This window comes from Pan troglodytes, chromosome 1, assembly GCF_028858775.2.
Source record: "Pan troglodytes isolate AG18354 chromosome 1, NHGRI_mPanTro3-v2.0_pri, whole genome shotgun sequence".
NCBI classification, from domain to species: Eukaryota; Metazoa; Chordata; class Mammalia; order Primates; family Hominidae; genus Pan; species Pan troglodytes.
The window spans coordinates 183,848,887-183,869,998 of record NC_072398.2 but is presented as its reverse complement, the minus strand read 5'-3'; the positions used below and the strand labels follow the sequence as shown (position 1 = coordinate 183,869,998).

General features: G+C 39.2%; 1 protein-coding gene and 1 long non-coding RNA gene across 3 annotated transcripts in view; one reads left to right on the top strand and one right to left on the bottom strand.

Annotated features, from left to right (window-relative positions):
* Positions 1 to 21,038, top strand: part of CYP4Z1 (cytochrome P450 family 4 subfamily Z member 1) — a 51,857-nt gene extending 30,819 nt beyond the window's left edge. The window contains exons 8-12 of one of the 2 annotated variants that reach the window (XM_024345587.3): positions 1,844 to 2,034; positions 8,875 to 9,008; positions 18,252 to 18,316; positions 19,366 to 19,448; positions 20,484 to 21,038. In XM_024345587.3, coding sequence (XP_024201355.1) covers positions 1,844 to 2,034; positions 8,875 to 9,008; positions 18,252 to 18,316; positions 19,366 to 19,448; positions 20,484 to 20,652 — 642 coding nt within the window. In that variant the 3' untranslated portion in view covers positions 20,653 to 21,038. The remainder of the gene's footprint in view (positions 1 to 1,843; positions 2,035 to 8,874; positions 9,009 to 18,251; positions 18,317 to 19,365; positions 19,449 to 20,483) is intronic. The other variant, XM_054682795.2, reaches the window with a different exon arrangement.
* Positions 370 to 20,485, bottom strand: LOC107976904 (uncharacterized). The gene is made up of 3 exons (XR_010146658.1): positions 20,207 to 20,485; positions 18,228 to 18,411; positions 370 to 1,169 (listed from the first exon to the last, which is right to left on the bottom strand). It is a non-coding gene; the product is annotated as an uncharacterized LOC107976904 (long non-coding RNA).
* Positions 21,039 to 21,112: the final 74 nt, after the last annotated feature.

Here is a 21,112-nt window from a genome sequence, read left to right as displayed (position 1 = left end):
AATAGTGCTGCAGTGAACATACATGTGCATGTATCTTTATAATAGAATGATTTGTATTCCTTTGGGTATATACCCAGTAATGGGATCGTTGGGTCAAATGCTATTGCTTTTGACATCTTTGTCATGAAGTCTTTGCCCATGCCTATGTCCTGAATGGTATTGCCTAGATTTTTGTCTGGGGTTTTTATAGTTTTGGGTTTTACATTTAAGTCTTTAATCCATCTTGAGGTGATTTTTGCACATAATGTAAAGAAGTTTCAATTTTTTCCATATGACTACCCAGTTCTCCCAGCATGGTTTATTAAATAGGGAATCCTTTTTCCATTGCTTGTTATTGTTGACTTGGCTGAAGATCAGATGATTATAGGTGTGCAGTCTTATTTCTGGGTTCCCTATTCTGTTCCATTGGTCTCTGTGTCTGTTCTTGTACCAGTACCATGCTTTTTTAGTTACTGTAGTCTTGTGGTATAATTTGGAGAGGCCTCCAGCTTTGGTTTGTTTGTTTGTTTGTTTGTTTGTTTTCTTAGGATTGTCTTGGCTATTCAGGCTCTTTTTGAGTTCCATATGATTTTTTTTTTTTTTTTTTGAGACTGACTCTCTGTCACCCAGGCTGGAGTGCAGTGGTGTGCTCCTGGCTCACTGCAACCTCCACCTCCCAGGTTCAAGTGATTCTCATGTCTCAGTCTCCCGAGTAGCTGGGATTACAGATGCCAACCATCATGCCCAGCTAATTTTTGTAATTTCAGTGGAGATGGGGGTTTCACCATGTTGGCCAGGCTGGTCTTGAACCCCTGAACTCAAGTGATCCTCCCAACTCGGCATTCCAAAGTGCTGGGATTACAGGCGTGAGCCACTGCACCCAGCCCCATATGAATTTTAAAAGTTTTTTCTAATTCTATGAAGAATCTCAATAGTAGTTTAATGGGAACAGCATTGAATCTATAAATTGCTTTGGGCAATATGGCCATTTTCATGATATTGATTCTTCCTATCCATGAGCATGGAATGCTTTCCCACTTGTTTGTGTCATCCCAGATTTCTCTGAGCAGTGGTTTGTAGTTCTTCTCGAAAAGGTCCTTCACTTCCCCTGTTAGATGTATTCCTACATATTTTATTCTTTTGTGGCAGTTGTGAATGGTAGTTCATTCATGATTTGGCTCTTGGATTACCTGTTGTTGGTGGAAAAAATAGTACATATTAATTGTTAAACAAAATTAAATAGACACTAAAGAAAACTAAAACTGCCTGCAATCCCGTTTGGTAATACTACTATTTTCCTTCAATATTTTGTCTATTCAACTTGTATATTTTTAAATTACTATTAACTCACATATTCATATGTAATACATTTCTAATACTGCTCTTTTCACCTAATAATAAATCATGAGCTTTCCCTTTATCATTAAGAAGTTATTCAAAGACATAATTTTAGTTACTACATAGTGTCCCATTTTATGGATGGTCCATAATTTATTTTACCTTTCCCTATTTTTGGCCACTTGCGGTCTTTCCTTCTTTTGACTATGGTATTAAACATTCTTGTACATAATAAACATTTTCTTAGAGTTTATTCCTTTAAGTAAAATTAATAAATCATAAAATATGAACGTCCATAGGACTCTCGATTTATTCTGCCCAGTTGAATTCTGTTGAGTCATTTCTTTTTACATTGCCTGGTGTTCTGTTAAGGTTTGAAAAAAGTAAAATAGAAAAATATATGCCAAATTAGTTGTATTAATTTTGAATTTTACAACATTAATCTTTTTGTATTATCATTGCTACAATTGAAAAAGATAACAATCCATAGCCAGCTTTGGATAAAGATCATCACTGTATTTTTTAGAGTGAAAACACCAAAGATTTCTCTGAAGCAGATCTCCAGGCTGAAGTGAAAACGTTCATGTTTGCAGGACATGACACCACATCCAGTGCTATCTCCTGGATCCTTTACTGCTTGGCAAAGTACCCTGGGCATCAGAAGAGATGCCGAGATGAAATCAGGGAACTCCTAGGGGATGGGTCTTCTATTACCTGGTAAGATCTGTATTCCTATTTCATCCTGAATTTTCTCCTTATACATTTGATTATTTCTCTCTTCCGGTATCAGTGAGTTATTGTGCATTGAGATAGTCTGTATGCATTTGGAAGGGTAAAGATGCAGGCTAGAGTCCTACGTTATTTAAAGATTATCACTAGTTTTTATATAGAAAAACACTGTGTCAATCACAGTATTCAGTACGCCCTATTTTATTACTTTCCTCACTTCAGGCAATAGTACAACTGCGGAAAGAATAGTCTGCCTACCTTTTTTATGTCACGGAAGGCAGGAATATAACAAACCCCTCTTTCTCCAAGATGTAAATGGACTTCTTAGGACTCCAGCTTTTACCACCTTAGATTGCCCAAGTAAGATGTTCAATCACTTGACATGAAAGAGAATTCACACCCCTCTTCCTTATCACCATCTCTGAACCTTAAACACTGCCACCCCACAATGATGATTAACCTTGAGCTGCTGGGTATTTCACGGTGTTAATAAAACCAAACTGATCATGTTTTAAAAACTTTTAAAATGGTGAAACATAGAACACATTCAAAAAGTACAGGGAACAGATGTACAGCTTAAAATGTTGTCTAACAAACAGCCATATAGTTGCAATCCTGGTTTAAAAGAAAAATTGCTCATTACCAGCACTGCTAATAACCTCGTGCCTGCCTTCCCATCACAAACCCCTTCTCTTTCTCCAAGATGTAAATGTTTTCCTAACTTTAATAACATTCATTCTTTGTTTTGTTTATAGTTTGTTGGCTAAGCATGCAACTTTAAATACTAGAGTCTAGTTTATCTTCTGTTTGAAGTACATATGAATAAAATCATACATTCTTTTGTTTGGCTTCTTTTGCACAGGATTCACTCATTTTTTAGAGGAGCTTCTTTTCGGTCATTTTCATTCCTCTATGGAATTCCGTTATGTATAAATCATGAATCCTATATCCATTCTAGTGTTGATGAACATTTAGGCTATTCTCAGGTTTTGTTTTGGTTTTGCTATTACAATAGCGCCCTCTTGTCTGTGATTTCACTTTCCATGATTTCACTATCCACAGTCAACAGCAGTCCAAAAGTATTAAATGAAAAATGCCATAAACAACAATTTATAAGTTTTAAATTGATGCCATTCTGAGTAGCATGATGAAATCTCCTGCCATCTCCCTCTGTCCCATCAAGGATGTGAAGCATTTCTTTGTCCAGCGTATCCACACTGTATATGCTACCTGCCAGTTGGTCACGGTTGGTGTTGGTTATCAAATCAGTTGTCATGGTATCACAGTGCTTGTGTTCAAGTAACTCTTATTTTACTTAATAACGGCCTCAAAGCACAAAAAGCATCTATGCTGGTGTAGTGTTATAAACTGTTCTATTTTATTATTAGTTATTGTTATTAATCTCTTACTGTGCCTAATTTATACATTAAACTTTATCATAAGAATTTATGTATATGAAAAAACAGTATATACAAAGTTCAGTACTATCCATGGTTTCAGGCATCCACTGGGGGTTTTGGAACGTATTCCTCACGGATAAGTGGGGACTACTGTATAAATAATGCTTTTAAGAACAACCATCCAGTCCTGGAATTTTCTTTGTTGCAAGACTTTTTGTTACTGATTCAATCTCACTACTCATACTGGTCTGTTCAGGTTTTCTATTTCTTCCCAGTTCAGTCTGGGTAGGTTGAACGTTTCCAGGAATTTATCCATTTCTTCTAGGTTTTCTAGTTTGTTAGTGTATAGTTGTTCATAATAGTCTCTAGTGACCTTTTGTACTTCTGTGGTATCAGTTGAATGTCTTCTTTTTCATTTCTGGTTTTATTTGGATCTTCTCTCTTTTTCTCTTCATTAGTCTAACAGTGGTTTATTGATTTTACTTATCTTTCAAAAACCAACTTTCATTTTATTGATCCTTGCATTGTTCTTTTAACCTCTATTTCATTTAGTTCTGCTCTGATCTTTGTTCTTTCTTTCCTTCTACTAATTTGGGGTTTGGCTTGTTCCTGTTTTTCTACTTCCTAGAGGTGCCTCATTAGATTGCTTATTTGAAATCTTTCTAGGTTTTTGCTGTAGGCACTTATGACTATAATTTCCATCTTAGCACTGCTTTTACTGTATGTCATAGGTTTTGGTATGTTGTGTTTCAACTTTCATTTGTTTCAAGAAATTTTTTAATTTCCTCTTTAATTTCTTTCTTGACCCAATTGTTGTTCAGGAGAATGTTGTTTAATTTCCATGTATTTGTACAGTTTCTAGAGTTCGTCTTATTATTGATTTCTAATTTTAGTCCTTTGTGGTCTAAGAAGACAATTCATATGATTTTAATTTTTTAAAAATGTGTTGAGACTTTTGTGTCCTAACATACAGTCTATACTGGAAAATATTCCATGTGCTGATAAGAAAAATATGTATTCTTCACCTATTGGACAAAATATTCTGTAAATGTCTGGGAGGTACATTTAGTCCAACGTGCAATTTAAATCCAATGTTTCTTTATAAATTAATAAATTTATAAAGAAATTTGTCTAGATGACTCGAATAAAGCTGAGAGTAGGGGGCTGACGTCTCCAATGATTATTGTATGAAAGTGTATCTCTTTAGATCTAACAATATTTGCTTTATATATCTGGGTCCTCCAATGTTGGATGCATACATGTTTAGACTGTTATAGCCTCTTGCTAAACTGATCCCTTTATCATTATATAATGACTTTCTATGTCTTTTTTTTATAATTTTTTACTTTTTCTCTGATATAAACATAGCTCCTCCTACTCATTTTTGGTTTCTGTTTGCATGGAATATCTTTTTCCATTGCTTTACTTTCAGTCTATATGTGTCTTTACAGGTGAGATGAGCTTCTTGTATACAGCATATAGTTGGGTCATGTTTTTCAATCCATTCAGCCAATGTATACCTTTTAAGTGGAAATTTTAATTCCATTACATTCAAGGTTATTACTGATATGTGATGGCATATTCCTGTCATTTTATTAATTGATTTCTGGTTGTTTTGTATATCCTTTGTTCTTTTCTTTCTCCCATCATTTAGCATTGTGGTTAGGTTGTATTCTGTAGTGGTAACATTTGAGCTTTTTCTCTGTCTTGTCTGTGTGTTAGTTCTACCAGTGGTTTTTATATTTTCAAGTATTTTCATTATGGCAGTTATCATTCTGTTACTTCTGGGTGTAGGACTCCCTTGAGCATTTCTCATAGGTTAAGGCCAGTGGTGATGAATTCCCTCAGCTTCTGCTTGTTTCTCCTTCATTTATGAAAGATAACTTTGCTGGGAATAGTATCCTTGACTAACCATGGTTTTCTTTCAGCACTTCAAATGTATCATCCCATTCTCTCCTGGCCTGAAAGGCTTCTGCTGAGAAATCTACTGTTAGCCTAATGGAGGTTTCTTTATAAGTGACTAGTGACTAGACACTGTTCTCTTGTTGTTTTTAGCATTTTCTCTTCATCTTTGACTTTTGACAGTTTGACTGTAATACGCTGTAGAGAAGACCTTTTGAATTGTATCTACTTGGGGATTTTTAAGCCTCCAGTATGTGGACATGTAAATCTCTTATTAGACTTATGAAGTTGTTGTCTATTATTTTATTAAATGGGTTTTCTAACCCTTTTGTTTCCTCTTCACCTTCTGGGACACCAAAAATTTGAATATTTGATCATTTGATGGTGTCTTATATGTCACATAGGCTCTGCTCATTCTTTTTTATTCTTTTTTTAAAAAAATTATATAACTGGGTTATTTCAAAAGACCTGTCATCAAGGTCTGAGATTCTTTCTTCTGCTTGATCTACTCTAATTGTTGAAGCTTTCAAATGTATTTTGTATTTCATTCAATAAATTTTTCAGTTCCAGAATCTCTGTTCAGTTCCTTTTTTTTTTTAAGAGAGAGAGTCTCACTCTGTTACCCAGGCTGGAGTGTAGTGGCATGATCATAGCTCACTGCAGCCTCAAACTCCTGGGCTCAAGCAATCTTCCTATTTCAGCCTTCCAGGTAGCTGGGATTACAGGCATGTGCCACCATGCCTGGCTAATTTTTTTTTAATAGAGATAGGATCTCACAATGTTGTCCAAGATGGTCTTGAACTCCTGGCCTCAAGCCATCTTACTGCCTCAGCCTCTCAAAGTGCTGAGGTTACAGGTGTGAGCCATCTTTTTCTATGATATCTATCTCTTTGGTGGATTTCTCACGCATATCCTGAATTTCTTGTCTGACTTCTTTGTAGTGTTTTTCTGCATTCTCTCGTATCTCACCTTCTTCTTTTTTTTTCTTTTTTCTTTTTTTTTTAGACAGAGTTTTGCTCTTGTTGCCCATGCTGGAGTGCAATGGCACAATCTTGGCTCCCTGCATTCTCCACCTCCCGGGTTCAAGCAATTCTCCTGCCTCAGACATTTGAGTAGCTGGGATTACAGGCACATGCCACCACAACCAGCTAAGTTTTTTTATTTTTAGTAGAGACAGGGTTTCACCATGTTGGCCAGGCTGGCCTCAAACTCTTGACCTCAGGTTATCCTCCTGCCTCTGCCTCCCAAAGTGCTGGGATTACAGACATGAGGCACCACACCCAGCCTCACCATGCTTCTTTAGTGTCAATATTTTGAATTCTTTTCCCAGGATTTTGTAAATTTCTTTTTGATTGGGATCTGTTGCTGGAAAATTATTGTGTTGTTTTGGAGGTGTCATATTTCCTTGCTTTTCATGTTTCCTGTGTTCTTACATTGGTATTGTGCATCTTGTGTAACAGTTGCTTTTTCCAATTTTTTGAATTTGCTTTCATAGGGGAGGGCTTTTCCTGAAAATGTATGCATAGTGTTCATTGGGTAGGATGCTTTGGCTTTGATTCTGGGCATGTGCAGTAGTGTAATCGCTGTATGATTTCTTCAACTATAAACAGCATCATTTTTGTCTGTGATTTACTCAGTGGCTTAGCATGCATTTGTTAGTGGAAGCTGTGGTGAAGTTTTGTTGGGGAATGGGATACATGGGCCAGTCTTCGGGTCCCAGCAGTGGCTACAGTAGGCTGAGCATGCCCGTTCTTGGGCACCAAGGTGATGTATACTAGCACCAGTGTTAGCTGCTCCAGGCAGGCCAATTCTTTCCAGGTGGCTTGCCTGGGTTCTGGAAATGGCAGTGGTGGGCCAGGTAGGTGGGTGAGTTCTTGAGCACCTGGGCATCAGGCATGTCGGACAACCTGCTCGATACTAAGCAGTCCACGCTGGTATTGGTGGTGGCAGTGATGGGCTGAGCAGGCCAGTCCCCAGCCCGCAGTTGACACATGTGGGTGGATACCAGCTGTGGTGGTAGCAGCAGATTGAGTGAGCCCAACCTCAGACCCCAGGAGAAGTGCTCAGGTGCCAATGATAGACTGGGCAGGGCAGTCTCTAGGGCCCTAGACAGCATGCTCAGGTACTGGGAGGAGTGGAGCCAGCCTGAGCAGATCTGCCCTCAGACCCCCCAGTAGTGTATGCAGGTGCTGGCTATGGTAGGCAGGGACAGGGTGATCCCCAGGCTGCTAGAAGAATGCTCAGATGAGAATGGCAGCAGCTGAGCTATGGCCCTGCTACTGGAGAGGGAGGGGCTGGGGCTGCTTTTTTTTTTGAGACGGAGTTTTGCTCTTGTTGCCCAGACTGGAGTGCAATGGCATGATCTAGGCTCACCACAAGGGAGGTGCTGCTTTCATTTGGAGCAGCCATAAGCAAAAGGCTTTTGTGGGATGAGGGTGACTCATGATTTGCTAGCACCTTGGCCCTTGCAGCTACAGTTACAGGCAGTGGAATCTGTCCTCAGGGTGCATGAAAATGTGTGCCCACCCCTCTGCTGGGGGTGATAGGGTCACTGGCAGTGGCTCCCACCTTGGCACCAGCAGCAGCAGCCACAGCAGCTGTGGTGGGGAATGTCATTGGGGCTTCAGGGATGTGGAGATGTAGAGGCTGTTGAACCCCAAGGCAAGACACAGTCTGATGGAGGCTGCACTCTCCAAATGATGCCACACTGCAGCTGCTGAGGACTCAGGGGTTTGTGGGACCTAGTGTGAGCTCTCTCTCTGGAGTAATGTCTTCATGCAATCTCCAGGCAGCTCCTTATGTTAGTCTCAGGGCCCGCAAAGGTTAGTGGGCTCTTCCATAGCTAGTATTGTAGGAGTCCATGGTGGGAACGTGGATCACTGGAGGGCTCTCACTTATCCTTTTCCCAAATTAAAGAGCTTCTCCAGACTCCCAGTTGATCCCCGCCAAACAGGCTGCCTCACTTCCCTCTCCTTCCTTGCTTTTGGTGCTTTCCATCGCTTCTCTGTTGAATTCCAGCGTTCTCCCTTAGATGATCTATTTGAAGTGTAATTACCTACTTGCTATGTTGGTTCCTGTCTGTGGAAGAGGCGAGTACCAGATGCCGCTAGTCAGCCATCTTAGAGCCACATCCCTATTTTATATTTTTTTACAATTCTAAAGAGGCAGAAATACTTATTCATTCATAGAAGAGGCACTCTGGATATAAATACAGTCTCTACCATATAAATACATGTCTCTACCAAATTTTCACAGATGTGTGATACTGGTCACAGGAGCCCTGGAATAAGTATGTCTCAGGATAAGAGCCCTATATCTGCGGGGGGGAAAATCACTTACAGTTACATGTGAAAAGTGGTAGGTGTTAACATTTAGCTTTTCCTAAGACATACTTATACATCTGAAGTCCTCCTTTGGGTAAAGAACAAAATCATTCTCAGTTACAAAAATGGAGAAAAGCTGGGCTTTCAGTGCAATGCCTAAGTGACTACTCCTCCTTTTCCTTTCCTCCTGTGCTTCTACCCAGGGAACACCTGAGCCAGATGCCTTACACCACGATGTGCATCAAGGAATGCCTCCGCCTCTACGCACCGGTAGTAAACATATCCCGGTTACTCGACAAACCCATTACCTTTCCAGATGGACGCTCCTTACCTGCAGGTCTTAAAACTTTTTTTTTTTTAACAATGCAGCTGTGCTGGATTGAAATGTCTTAACACACTCAGGTCTTTAACAGTTATTTATCCTTAGACTCTGTGGAACCTAGGGCCATTCTTATTTCCCAGAGAGGGAGAAAGAGGATAGAGCTCTCAGGACTATCCAAACAGGCACAGGATTATCAAGGTGCAAAGATACAGAATCCTGCCATCTGGACTGAGGAGTGGGTGAGGGGGCCTTCATGAAGCATCATGGCTTTAACGCTGAACCTTAAAGGACTAGATTTATATCAGCAAAGATGAGAGAGGCAGTATTGTGGGCAGAGAGAAGAGCAGACACAAAGCAGCAGGCAGCCTGCCTTCTCCCTTCCCTCAGGCACACCAGCAGGGCATGTCACTGGAGCAATTGCTGTAATCCACCGACTCCAGGATTCACAGAGGGAAATTGTGGGACTATACCTGGAGGCATGATGTAGCCAGATCATAGAGTTTTCTGAAGGCCAACCTTTGTGTTCAGCCTTTCTCAATCAAGCAGCAGACAGATTTAAGACGTCTAAGCTGGGTGGCATGATTATAGTTATTTTTTAGAAAGATTAATACATTGGTGGAATGCAAGATGGATTGAAAGGCAACATTAGAGACACAAAGGAATGAGCCAGAATTTATCTTTGACCTATGTCGAGATGTGTTTCTACAACTTCCTCCAATTTAACTGTCTTTCAAATATTGGATTTGATTGGGCAGTCTAATTAAATGTAGCAATATTTAATTGCTACTGTGCTACCATAGTTGCCCAATAGCAATTAAATATTTGTTTCCTACAAAATCAACTTTACTATTGTAATAACAAAAACAAAAACTATTTAGTACTTACTAGGGACTAAGCATTGTTCCATATGTTTTGCATGTATTAACTCATTTTATCCACCCATCCTCCTGCCCCCCAGTTCTGCTGTGGAAATACTAGTGTTATGCACATTTTAGACAAACAGGAACAAAAAGGTAAAACTTCATCTCTGGTAAATGGTGGAACTAGGACTCGAACCCAAGTAGTGGGACTCTAGAGTGTGCTCGTAACTACTACACTAAAGCAACAACTTAAGCTTTCTCTGGGATCTCTCCAGAGAAAGATCTTTGCTATCATGGGGATCTTTGCAATCATCTAGCATCTAAAGAAGTTTCCTCTTTTTAATTCAGTGTTATTTTTCACATAGTATTTATTGTAATATTTATTACCTACATAATATTGCATCTATACACATAATATTCCACCCACCTAGTTGCTCCAACAAAACAGCTCAGAGTCAACTTTTACTACCTTTTCCCTTAACCTTGCATTTCAATAATACCTAAATCCTGTCAATAAGCTCTGGTTTTTTTCAACATCAGTAAAATGATGATTTATTGCTGCCTTCCAACACAAGAAAATTATTTTCTCTACTTCCATTCTAGATCACCTAAGCCCTGTAATCCACAGAATCTTAAAATCCCCCGACCCATACAAAAGCTACATGTTGAAAATGTGAGAATCAGCATGCCTTTTAATTTTTCCCATTCAGGTCCTTTCTGTTTCATGTTCCTTTCACTTTCCTGATCTTGTGGCTTTTGCAGCTGCTGCGGGTAACTTTCTGGGCTTCAGACAATTCTGTTGAGATCCGCATGGATGTTGGTGGAAGAGCTGGCTCCACCCGGCTGACTCAGTTTTAGGCGACTTATACGTCATCTCTGGTCTCCTGCAGTCTCTGCCCTTTCCTCCAAGTGCCTTCAAGGGCTGCACCTTAATCTCCCTCAAGCTACAATGAAGGGACAGGAAGTGCACACGCAGAGTTGCCTTCACCTCACTTTACATTCCTTTCCGCCACACCTTCTTGCCCTCCAGAGCTTTCAGGCCTTCACTGCACCTCACGTGCTCATCTGTCTCATTTCCTGTTACCCTGCTTTCCTTCCTGCCCCCTCTCATACACACAGGTACTCCACAACTTCACTTTCTTCACCCCAGGCTTGGATGCCTGGATTCATCACTCCAACTTCCCCTTTGGCAACGCCATCAACTTCCTTGAATATTTTCCCTTTCTCTACTGTCACTCATCAGTAATTCAACCAGCATTAAATTCTTCTATATGCTTTCTCTGCTCTGCTAATGGGCCCTTGAATGCAGCTATAGCACAACAAAGCATGTGCAAATGGATGCCTCATATCCGCCAGACCCACCTCTTCCCCTGTATTACCCAGAAATCCTGTTTATTTCTAAAAAGAAACATGTTTATGATGCCTGCTTTCTCTCCCACACCTCACAATATCACTTACACATTGTCATCACTCTCTACCTGTGCCTGTGCCATGGTCCCATTCACTCTTGGCAAAAGACCTACTACATTATGTGTGCCCTTCTCTTCATTTGTTGGCCCAACAAGTGCATATTAAACATCTGCTCTAGGCACTTTGCTTTGTTCTGAGCATACTACGATGTGCAAAATGTCCAAAAGAAAGCATGTCATCTACCTCCTTCCCCTAAACCTGTTCCTCTCCTGGATTGCTACATTAATGAATGGCACCACTGTCTGTGAGTAATTTTAAGTGAGAAAGATAGAAGTCATCCTCACGCCTCCACCATCTTCCTTACCCAGACAGTATCCAAGTCCTAGAATATCAGCTATTTCCTTCTCAACAACCTTGCTTCCATGGTCTCAGCTATTGCCTTTGTCAATCTTCATCTGCCAGAGTCCCCTAATTTTTATATTTCCATACTTAGCTATCTACAAACCAATCTACTTATAAAAGATAAATCATAAGTCTAGGTAAATTCTAAGTTCCAACTCAAGAAAGCCACTTGGGAGATTCTGTTGCCACTTGTCCCTCCTAAGATCCTACTTATACACATACACTGAAATGCAAAAAGAAATAATCCCATAAAAGTGAAAAGAATGGAAGGAAGGTATTTAACAAACAAAAAGAGAGAGAGAGATTTTAATGAATTTATGAAATTAAAAAAGAAGGTAGGATTGGGCTGCCAAATTAAACAAGAAGAGAAATTCCCAGTTTTAAAAGGCAATGAGAGGGTGGCTGCAGAAAGACTTGCAGAGAGTAGAGGGTGGCTCTACTTTTTAATCCCATAGAAAAGGTTTAGAAATTGTGGTCTTAATAAGCTTAGTAAGGCTGAGCTACTTCAGGAAAAGTGTATATTAATCACCTAAAAGAAATAGTCAATCCTAAAAATTATATTTTATCTTTTAAAAGTTAACTTTTAATTTAGAGCTTAGGGTACAATTAAAGACTCTTTATTCTGGCAGAGAAAAGGGGATGTCCACTCTGCTGACAGATTGAGACTCAAATGATACACAGATTCCTGGGAGAGCAGTCATTTTTTCTGGACAATGCAGATCCCTTTTCACTAATCTTATTAAGAGATATTTTGAGCCTTGCTCAGAATTACCTAGATTTGTGGAACAAAGAAATTGGAGTTAGGAAGACAGATTTAGAGAGAGGATGAAGATAAAATCAGATCAGTTGGAGGCAGTCATTAATCTGCTTTTCATAAGTTTTTTTCCAGGGAATCTTCACTGACATTGACTTAGAGTCATTGAGGTGTTTTCAGATTTTCTACATGGCCAAAAAAAAAAAAAAGATGACAATCCACCAAAAGTTATGAATTCTATTTCCTTTTTGCCCTAAGGCTCCATGGAGATTTAAGACCTCAATAAAGTAGGAAATTTTCAAATTATGTCTTTTTCTGACGTATTCTTGGTTTAAAAATATAATTTTGTTAGATAATGTGCATGCTTTTTTATTATAATGAATATACTCATAAGGTGTCAGTTTGATTCCCTGGATTAATAAAACCCATGCCAAAAAAGAAAAAAACAACATATTCCCTCAATAGCCAATAATAGACCTATCAATGGCCTAGTGTGTGCCATGAATCTGATGGTCCAGTAAGCCTCAGTGGAGAGGGACATGGCCCAAAAAAATGGGTGTTCCATGAAATCGCCTAAATAATTCACAATCACTAAATAGAACAAAACACAATGGGTTTTGTGCCACTCATGGGAGAGATCCATGGCAATCAACTAGACACTGGCTGTAAGCTAGAGCAAGCAGAAACTCCTAAGAAAGACAATAACAAACTTAGGAAATCAAAAATATCTCATCTGAGGACACTGGCATGTGCCTGTAATCCCAGCTACTCAGGAGGCTGAGGTGGGAGGATCACTTTAGCCCGGGAGTTTGAGGCTGCAGCAAACTATAATCACACCACTTCCCTCCAGCCTAGGCAACATAGTGAGACCTTGTCTCAAAAAAATTTTTTCATTGACCATAATTTGAGACTCACCCAAAGGAGCTAATAATTGATGAGCCTGTGAATCATACTTCTTAGGTATTAGCTACTACTGAACTTCAATGGGCAGTCTGTTCTGATGATCTTGGTGAGACTTCCAGAAACCGTTTAAAAGAGAACAAGGCTTCTGGAACCAAAAATTGAAAAATGAAAGAATGTGTACTGCCAGGATATAAACCTAATCCAACCATAGAAGTTAGACCCTATGATTGAGGCTTGGGAGAGTTAAATAACACTGGGTTTTTGAAGCGCTAAACTTCAAAATCTCTGACCCATGTTAAGAAAGCAAATTTCTTGAATGTCCTTGATTAGCTAGCAATATGTGGATTAATCACTTAGGAAGAATTCGTTAACGGTGACCTGGCCATTTGTTTTTTGAAAGTGATCTTTGCTGTGTGGATGCAGCACTGTTATGGTGTCCCAGTTGCCATTCTAACCCAAATTAGGTCTTTACCTCAGTCAGTAAGCTAGCTGGCCATGTCAGGATTGGTGAAGTTCAAAAATTAGTCTTCATAATGTTAAAAGCCACAATTCATCATGAACATAAGACAGCTATCGATACCTACCTATGTATCAAGTTACACATCTGCAATTTTTTTTTTTTGATGGAGTCTTGCTCTGTTGCCCAGGCTGGAGTGCAATGGTGCAATCTCTGCTCCCTGCAAACTCTGCCTCCCAGATTCAAGCAATTCTCCTGCCTCCACCTCCCAAGTAGCTGGAACTACAGGCGCATGTCACCATGCCTGGCTAATTTTTTGTATTTTTAGTGGAGACGGGGTTTCACAGTGTTAGCCACGATGGTCTCAATCTCCTGACCTTGTGATCCACCCGCCTGGGCCTTTCAAAGTGCTGGGACTACAGGGGTGAGCCACTGCGCCCAGCCCTGCAATTTTTTAAAGCAAACTATAGGAAATGAAAAGGAAAACAGTCAAAGGCACCCTACTAACAGATTTTAACTGCCTTTCAAAGACCTACGCAAACCAAACAAAGTATACAGACGATCTAAACAATGTAATTAATAAGATAGACTTTATGAGTACAATATTAAACTTTTTCCCCACTAATAGAGGACAGACTTTCAAGTACACCAGCAACATTGCTTAAAGTTGACTGTATACTAGAGCACAATAAAAAAACTTAATTACTAAAAGAGAAACATTACAAAATAGTATTCTTTAAATGAAGACAATAAAAATGGAAATAGGTAACAAAAATTTTTCAAAAAGTTTCATTCATCTGGAGTTTCTTTTTTAATCCATTAAAAACTCTTGGGTTAAAGCAAAATTACAAAATAAAATCATGACCCTGAAAACTCTACATATAAGAATTAATGGTCTGCCACTAAAGCAGCATTCAGAAGAGAAGTTATAATATTAAATGCTAAATATTTTTATTAATAAAAGAATTAAATTAAACATTGATGTCGAAAACAACTGGAAATAAATCAGTTGGGAAAAGAATAAAAGAGTAAACTAAAAGGAAACAGGTGAATTAACAAAGGGGAAAGCAAAAGGTAATGGTATGGAAAGCAGAACGGTTGCAAAACTAGTCAAAAAATACAATAGCCAATGGGGGAGGGGCTGGTCAACAAAGAGACACACCACTAACTAATATTACACAAGTCTATGCACAGAGACTTGAAAAACCAGGAAAAAAACTAGATAATTTTATAATACATAATTTACTAATACTGATACTGGTAGAGATAAATAGTCTAAGCATGCCAATTTTCACAGGACTAGAGAAAAATCGTAGAGCCCCTGAAAAGGAACCAGACCTATGCAGTTTTTCACAAATTTTTTCAAACCTTTAAAGACCATATAATCCCAGTAATACTTAAAGTTGTCCAGAGCATAGAAAAATAAAAACTTAGAAAGTTATTTAAGGAAGTATCACATTGATAACAAACCTACTAAAAATTGCACAAAAATATATTTAGATAAAAATCACTTATGTATATAAATACAAAAATTTTAAATAAAATATTAGTACACATAATCCAATAGCTCATCGAAATAAATGTATTGGCTGGGCAGGTGGCTCATGCCTGTAATCCGAACACTTTGTGAGGTCAAGGTGGGAGGATCGCTTGAGTCTGGGCAACACAACAAGACCCCATCTCTACAAAAAGATAAAATAAAATAAAACAGTGCATCATGGCCAAGTAAGTAGGTCATATTCCAAAACTGCAAAGACTGTTCAATATTAGGAATCCATTAATATAATTTATTATATTTATAGGTTTCAGGAGAAACCCATATCATCTCCACCCTGATCAATGGATATTCCATAACATGATAAAACATTACTTCAGTGCCATATTGGCACTATATCCCATATGGTTCTATGGCTCCAAAGTATAATACAATCTCCCAAGTAGCTGACTAGGAAAGGAAAAAAGACAATACTCTCACTCTCTGCTTAAACTTCTCGGTGATCCATAATGTTTTCAACCTAAAATCCTTAGCATGACCTCTTTCCCATTTTAAGGTACAAGCCCAGCCAACCTCCACAGGCTGATCTATGGACACTTTGCTCCCTGAATCCTGTTATACAACCTCCCAGTCGCCCAAATTTCTCATGCTTTCTCAAGTATTAAAGCTTGGCTTCATGCTTTTTTATCTGCCTCAAATTCCTTTCTGAACATTCTTCTCTTTACCTGGTTTTCCCCTACCGATTTCATTATACTCAGCTCAGCATGCCTCGCCTGGGCCTTTTCTCTTGCATACATCCAAAGGCTCTATACATGAGGTTCCCCTCTCAATTCCCCAAGCATCCCAGGCTTCCTTCTGACTTATTACCATGTGTTGCAATTGCCTGTCTCTTCCAATGGACTGTGAGCTCCTTGAAGGCTAGAGTAGATCTCACTGATCTTCACAGCACCCATTTAAGTGTCATCATAACAGACGCTTCTTAAATGGTTAACGAAATTATGATTGTAGAATTCTCTCCTTGGTTATGAAATCTATGAATAGATGTGAAAGAATCTTTGCACGTATTTTATTGAGGATCACAAGCATTCTTATACAACAATAACAGGCAAACAGAGCCAAATCATGAGCGAACTCCCATTCACAATTGCTTCAAGGAGAATAAAATATCTAGGAATCGAACTTACAAGGGATGTGAAGGACCTCTTCAAGGAGAACTACAAACCGCTGCTCAAGGAAATAAAAGAGGATACAAACAAATGGAAGAACATTCCATGCTCATGGGTAGGAAGAATCAATATCGTGAAAATGGCCATACTGCCCAAGGTAATTTATAGATTCAATGCCATCCCTATCAAGCTACCAATGACTTTCTTCACAGAATTGGAAAAAACTACTTTAAAGTTCATATGGCACCAAAAAAGAGTCCGCATCGCCAAGTCAATCCTAAGCCAAAAGAACAAAGCTGGAGGCATCATGCTACCTGACTTCAAACTATACTACAAGGCTACAGTAACCAAAACAGCATGGTACTGGTACAAAAACAGAGATATAGACCAATGGAACAGAACAGAGCCCTCAGAAATAATGCTGCATATCTACAACTATCTGATCTTTGACAACCTGACAAAAACAAGAAATGGGGAAACGATTCCCTTTTTAATAAATGGTGCTGGGAAAGCTGGCTAGCCATATGCAGAAAGCTGAAACTGGATCCCTTCCTTACACCTTACACAAAAATTAATTCAAGATGGATTAAAGACTTAAATGTTAGACCTAAAACCATAAAAACCCTAGAAGAAAACCTAGGCAATACCATTCAGGACATAGGCATGGGCAAGGACTTCATGTCTAAAACACCAAAAGCAATGGCAACAAAAGCCAAAATTGACAAATGGGATCTAATTAAACTAAAGAGCTTCTGCACAGCAAAAGAAATTACCATCAGAGTGAACAGGCAACCTACAGAATGGGAGAAAATTTTCGCAACCTACTCATCTGACAAAGGGCTAACATCCAGAATCTACAATGAACTCAAACAAATTTACAAGAAAAAAACAAAAAACCCCATCAACAAGAAGGTGAAGGATATGAACAGACACTTCTCAAAAGAAGACATTTATGCAGCCAACAGACACATGAAAAAATGCTCATCATCACTGGCCATCAGAGAAATGCAAATCAAAACCACAATGAGATACCATCTCACACCAGTTAGAATGGCGATCATTAAAAAGTCAGGAAACAACAGGTGCTGGAGAGGATGTGGAGAAATAGGGACACTTTTACACTGTTGGTGGGACTGTAAACTAGTTCAACCATTGTGGAAGTCAGTGTGGCGATTTCTCAGGGATCTAGAACTAGAAATACCATTTGACCCAGCCATCCCATTACTAGGTATATACCCAAAGGATTATAAATCGTGCTGCTATAAAGACACATGCACACGTATGTTTATTGTGGCACTATTCACAATAGCAAAGACTTGGAACCAACCCAAATGTCCAAAATGATAGACTGGATTAAGAAAATGTGGCTCATATACACTATGGAATACTATGCAGCCATAAAAAAGGATGAGTTCATGTCCTTTGTAGGGACACGGATGAAGCTGGAAACCATCATTCTCAGCAAACTATCGCAAGGACAAAAAACCAAACACCGCATGTTCTCACTCATAGGTGGGAATTGAACAGTGAGAACACATTGACACAGGAAGGGGAACATCACACACCAGAGCCTGTTGTGGGGTGGAGGGTGGGGGGAGGGATAGCATTAGGAGATATACCTAATGTTAAATGACGAGTTAATGGGTGCAGCACACCAACATGGCACATGTATACATATGTAACAAACCTTCATGTTGTGCATATGTACCCTAAAACTTAAAGTATAATTAAAAAAAAAAAAGTAAAAGAGAAAAAAAAAAAGACAGAATCTTCGCTCATGCACTTACCTGCTTTTTCTTCTGTTTACTCAGGAATAACTGTGTTTATCAATATTTGGGCTCTTCACCACAACCCCGATTTCTGGGAAGACCCTCAGGTATGATTGTCCCAACTGCACCCAGTGGCATCTAAGTTAGCACCAAGAGGGAAGAGAAGCATCTTCACAGTTGAGAGAGCAGTTAGGATAACGATCTGTCATATAGAAAAGAACAAAACAGAACAAAAACCCTATGCTTTTAAGAGAAAACTACATTTGCATTTATAATCATCACCAGAGTTCCATGATGACGCCTTATCAACAGAAGCATATCATCCCCTGGGAAGTAGAGGGGTGTGATTAGTCAACTGACATTGCACTGTTTAACCACCTTGCTCTCTGCTTTCGTTCATGTCTGTAGTCAATCTAGTCACAGACTTGGGAAGTGTATTGCAAATCTCTTGTTACTTGTCATAATTAAAGTAGCAAGATTATGAACTCTTTGCTTTTTTTAAGATTTGAGCATATTTGAAGTTAGTCTCTAGGAATATCACTCTCCTTCACACTCAGTGCTAACCTGAGAGTGAAAGGGAGAGGGGGCCTGGGAGAGAACAAGCACACTCCTGGGCTGCAAACCAGCACTCAGACCAACCCCACAGCCCAGGAGATACTAATCGGCAGCCTCTCACAGAGACGCTTGGGCAGAAGTTGAACAACTTCAGCTTGTGACTTCAGCTTGTGAATTGCCACCCCTTTTTTCTTTGCCCAAGTCACTGGCTCAGTCCATTTGGAAACCAAGACAAATAGAAAGATAATAATTTGATTCTTTGCCCATTTTTATATGACAGAGGCACGGGTTTACTATGAAGGGAAAATAATGAAGTCACTATTTGCTCAAGTCAGATTGTCTGGATGATTTGCTGCTGCTTCTTACTATCGGGGCCTGTTTAATCTATCACTAGGTTATATAGCCTCTGCTTTCTTGGGATATATTTTCAGTGGTAGGCTTTTGGGGAACATCAAGCAGGACTTGTAGTCTCCATACATTGTAAGTTCCTAAAATTAGCTTTGGAATTCTGTTAACAATATCTATGGATTTTGTTTTTGTTTTTGTTTTTTGTGGGGGTGGGCTGGAGGGAGTAGGACTGGGATCTTCACTCTCATTACAGGTCTTTAACCCCTTGAGATTCTCCAGGGAAAATTCTGAAAAAATACATCCCTATGCCTTCATACCATTCTCAGCTGGATTAAGGTAAAGACTCAAGCTGGTGAACTTGATGGAAATGTGTAATAGTGCTTACCTGACAAGTGCTTCTTCCCTTTGGGCCTTCAGTTAGCTGACACTGCTGTTGCTCCCCATCATTTTACCTGACTTGTCTTCTCTTGTGACCAGTGCATTCAGATGGTACCCTTTTGAGCCCCCAAAGGGACTGGTTAATGTTACAAAGAACAACTCTGGTCCTTGGCATATGGGTGTGGATTGATGAAGGCCATCCTCATGACAGGCCCAAAGACTACACTTAAACTTGCAATGGACAAGTGTTGGGAATGCCACCTTGTTATAGGAACAAGGCAACATTGGCACCTCCCAGCTCTTGTTCCTACAGAGAGCAATGTTGTTCTAAAGTCCAAGTTTCCCTTTGGTTTGGTATGAGAGACACCCGATTTACCAAATGACAACACAATCCACTGAGTATGCCAGGTTATTGTTCTTATGCCTAAGGCTTCAACTGCACAGCCTCTAAATAATAGTAAGAAGTAGCTTTTCCTTATCATTATATAAGGAAGGTTTTCAAGTTACGTGGACCCTGCAGAATCAAATGTTGATAGAACTCACTACCGCTTATTTGTAAGATGGGCCCCAAAATAATAGAGCCACAGTTTGCAGGTCTTGACATTAATGGACTTTCTGATTGGGGCTTACTTAACTTAAAATAAAACACTTGCTGGATTCTGCCACATTGGAATTTGTTTAAAACATGGATCTTAGCTGGGTGCGGTGGCTCTTACCTGTAATCCTAGCACTTTCGGAGGCCAAGGTAGGCGGATTACTTGAGATCAGGAGTTTGAGACCAGCCTGGCCAACATGGTAAAACCCTGTCTCTACCAAAAATACAAAAATATTAGCTGGGCATCATGGTAAGCACCTGTAATCCAGCATGGATGACAGAAGAAAAAAAAGGATCTTGTTTCCCTACAAAAGTTGTCATATATAAAAAGATTGGTGTATGTTGTTAATAATATATAAATTCATTAGATGCCATTTTTTCTTTCTTGGTATCCCCAGGAACTGCATTGGGCAGCATTTTGCCATAATTGAGTGTAAAGTGGCAGTGGCATTAACTCTTCTCCGCTTCGAGCTGGCTCCAGACCACTCAAGGCCTCCCCAGCCTGTTCGTCAAGTTGTCCTCAAGTCCAAGAATGGAATCCATGTGTTTGCAAAAAAAGTTTGCTAATTTTAAGTCCTTTCATATAAGAATTAATGAGACAATTTTCCTACCAAAGGAAGAATGAAAGGATAAATATAATACAAAATATATCTATACGGTTGTTTGACAAATTTTATAACTTAGGATACTTCTGACTGGTTTTGACATCCATTAACAGTAATTTTAATTTCTTTGCTGTATCTGGTGAAACCCACAAAAACACCTGAAAAAACTCAAGCTGACTTCCACTGTGAAGGGAAATTATTGGTTTGTGTAACTAGTGGTAAAGTGGCTTTCAAGCATAGTTTGATCAAGACTCCACTCAATATCTGCATTACTTTTATCTCTGCAAATATCTGCATGATAGCTTTATTCTCAGTTATCTTTCCCCATAATAAAAAATATCTGCCACCTTCTGAGTCCCATAGTCTCTCATTATACCCTGTAGGGAATGGATAAATTGATGACAATGTATTAGAAAGCCTAG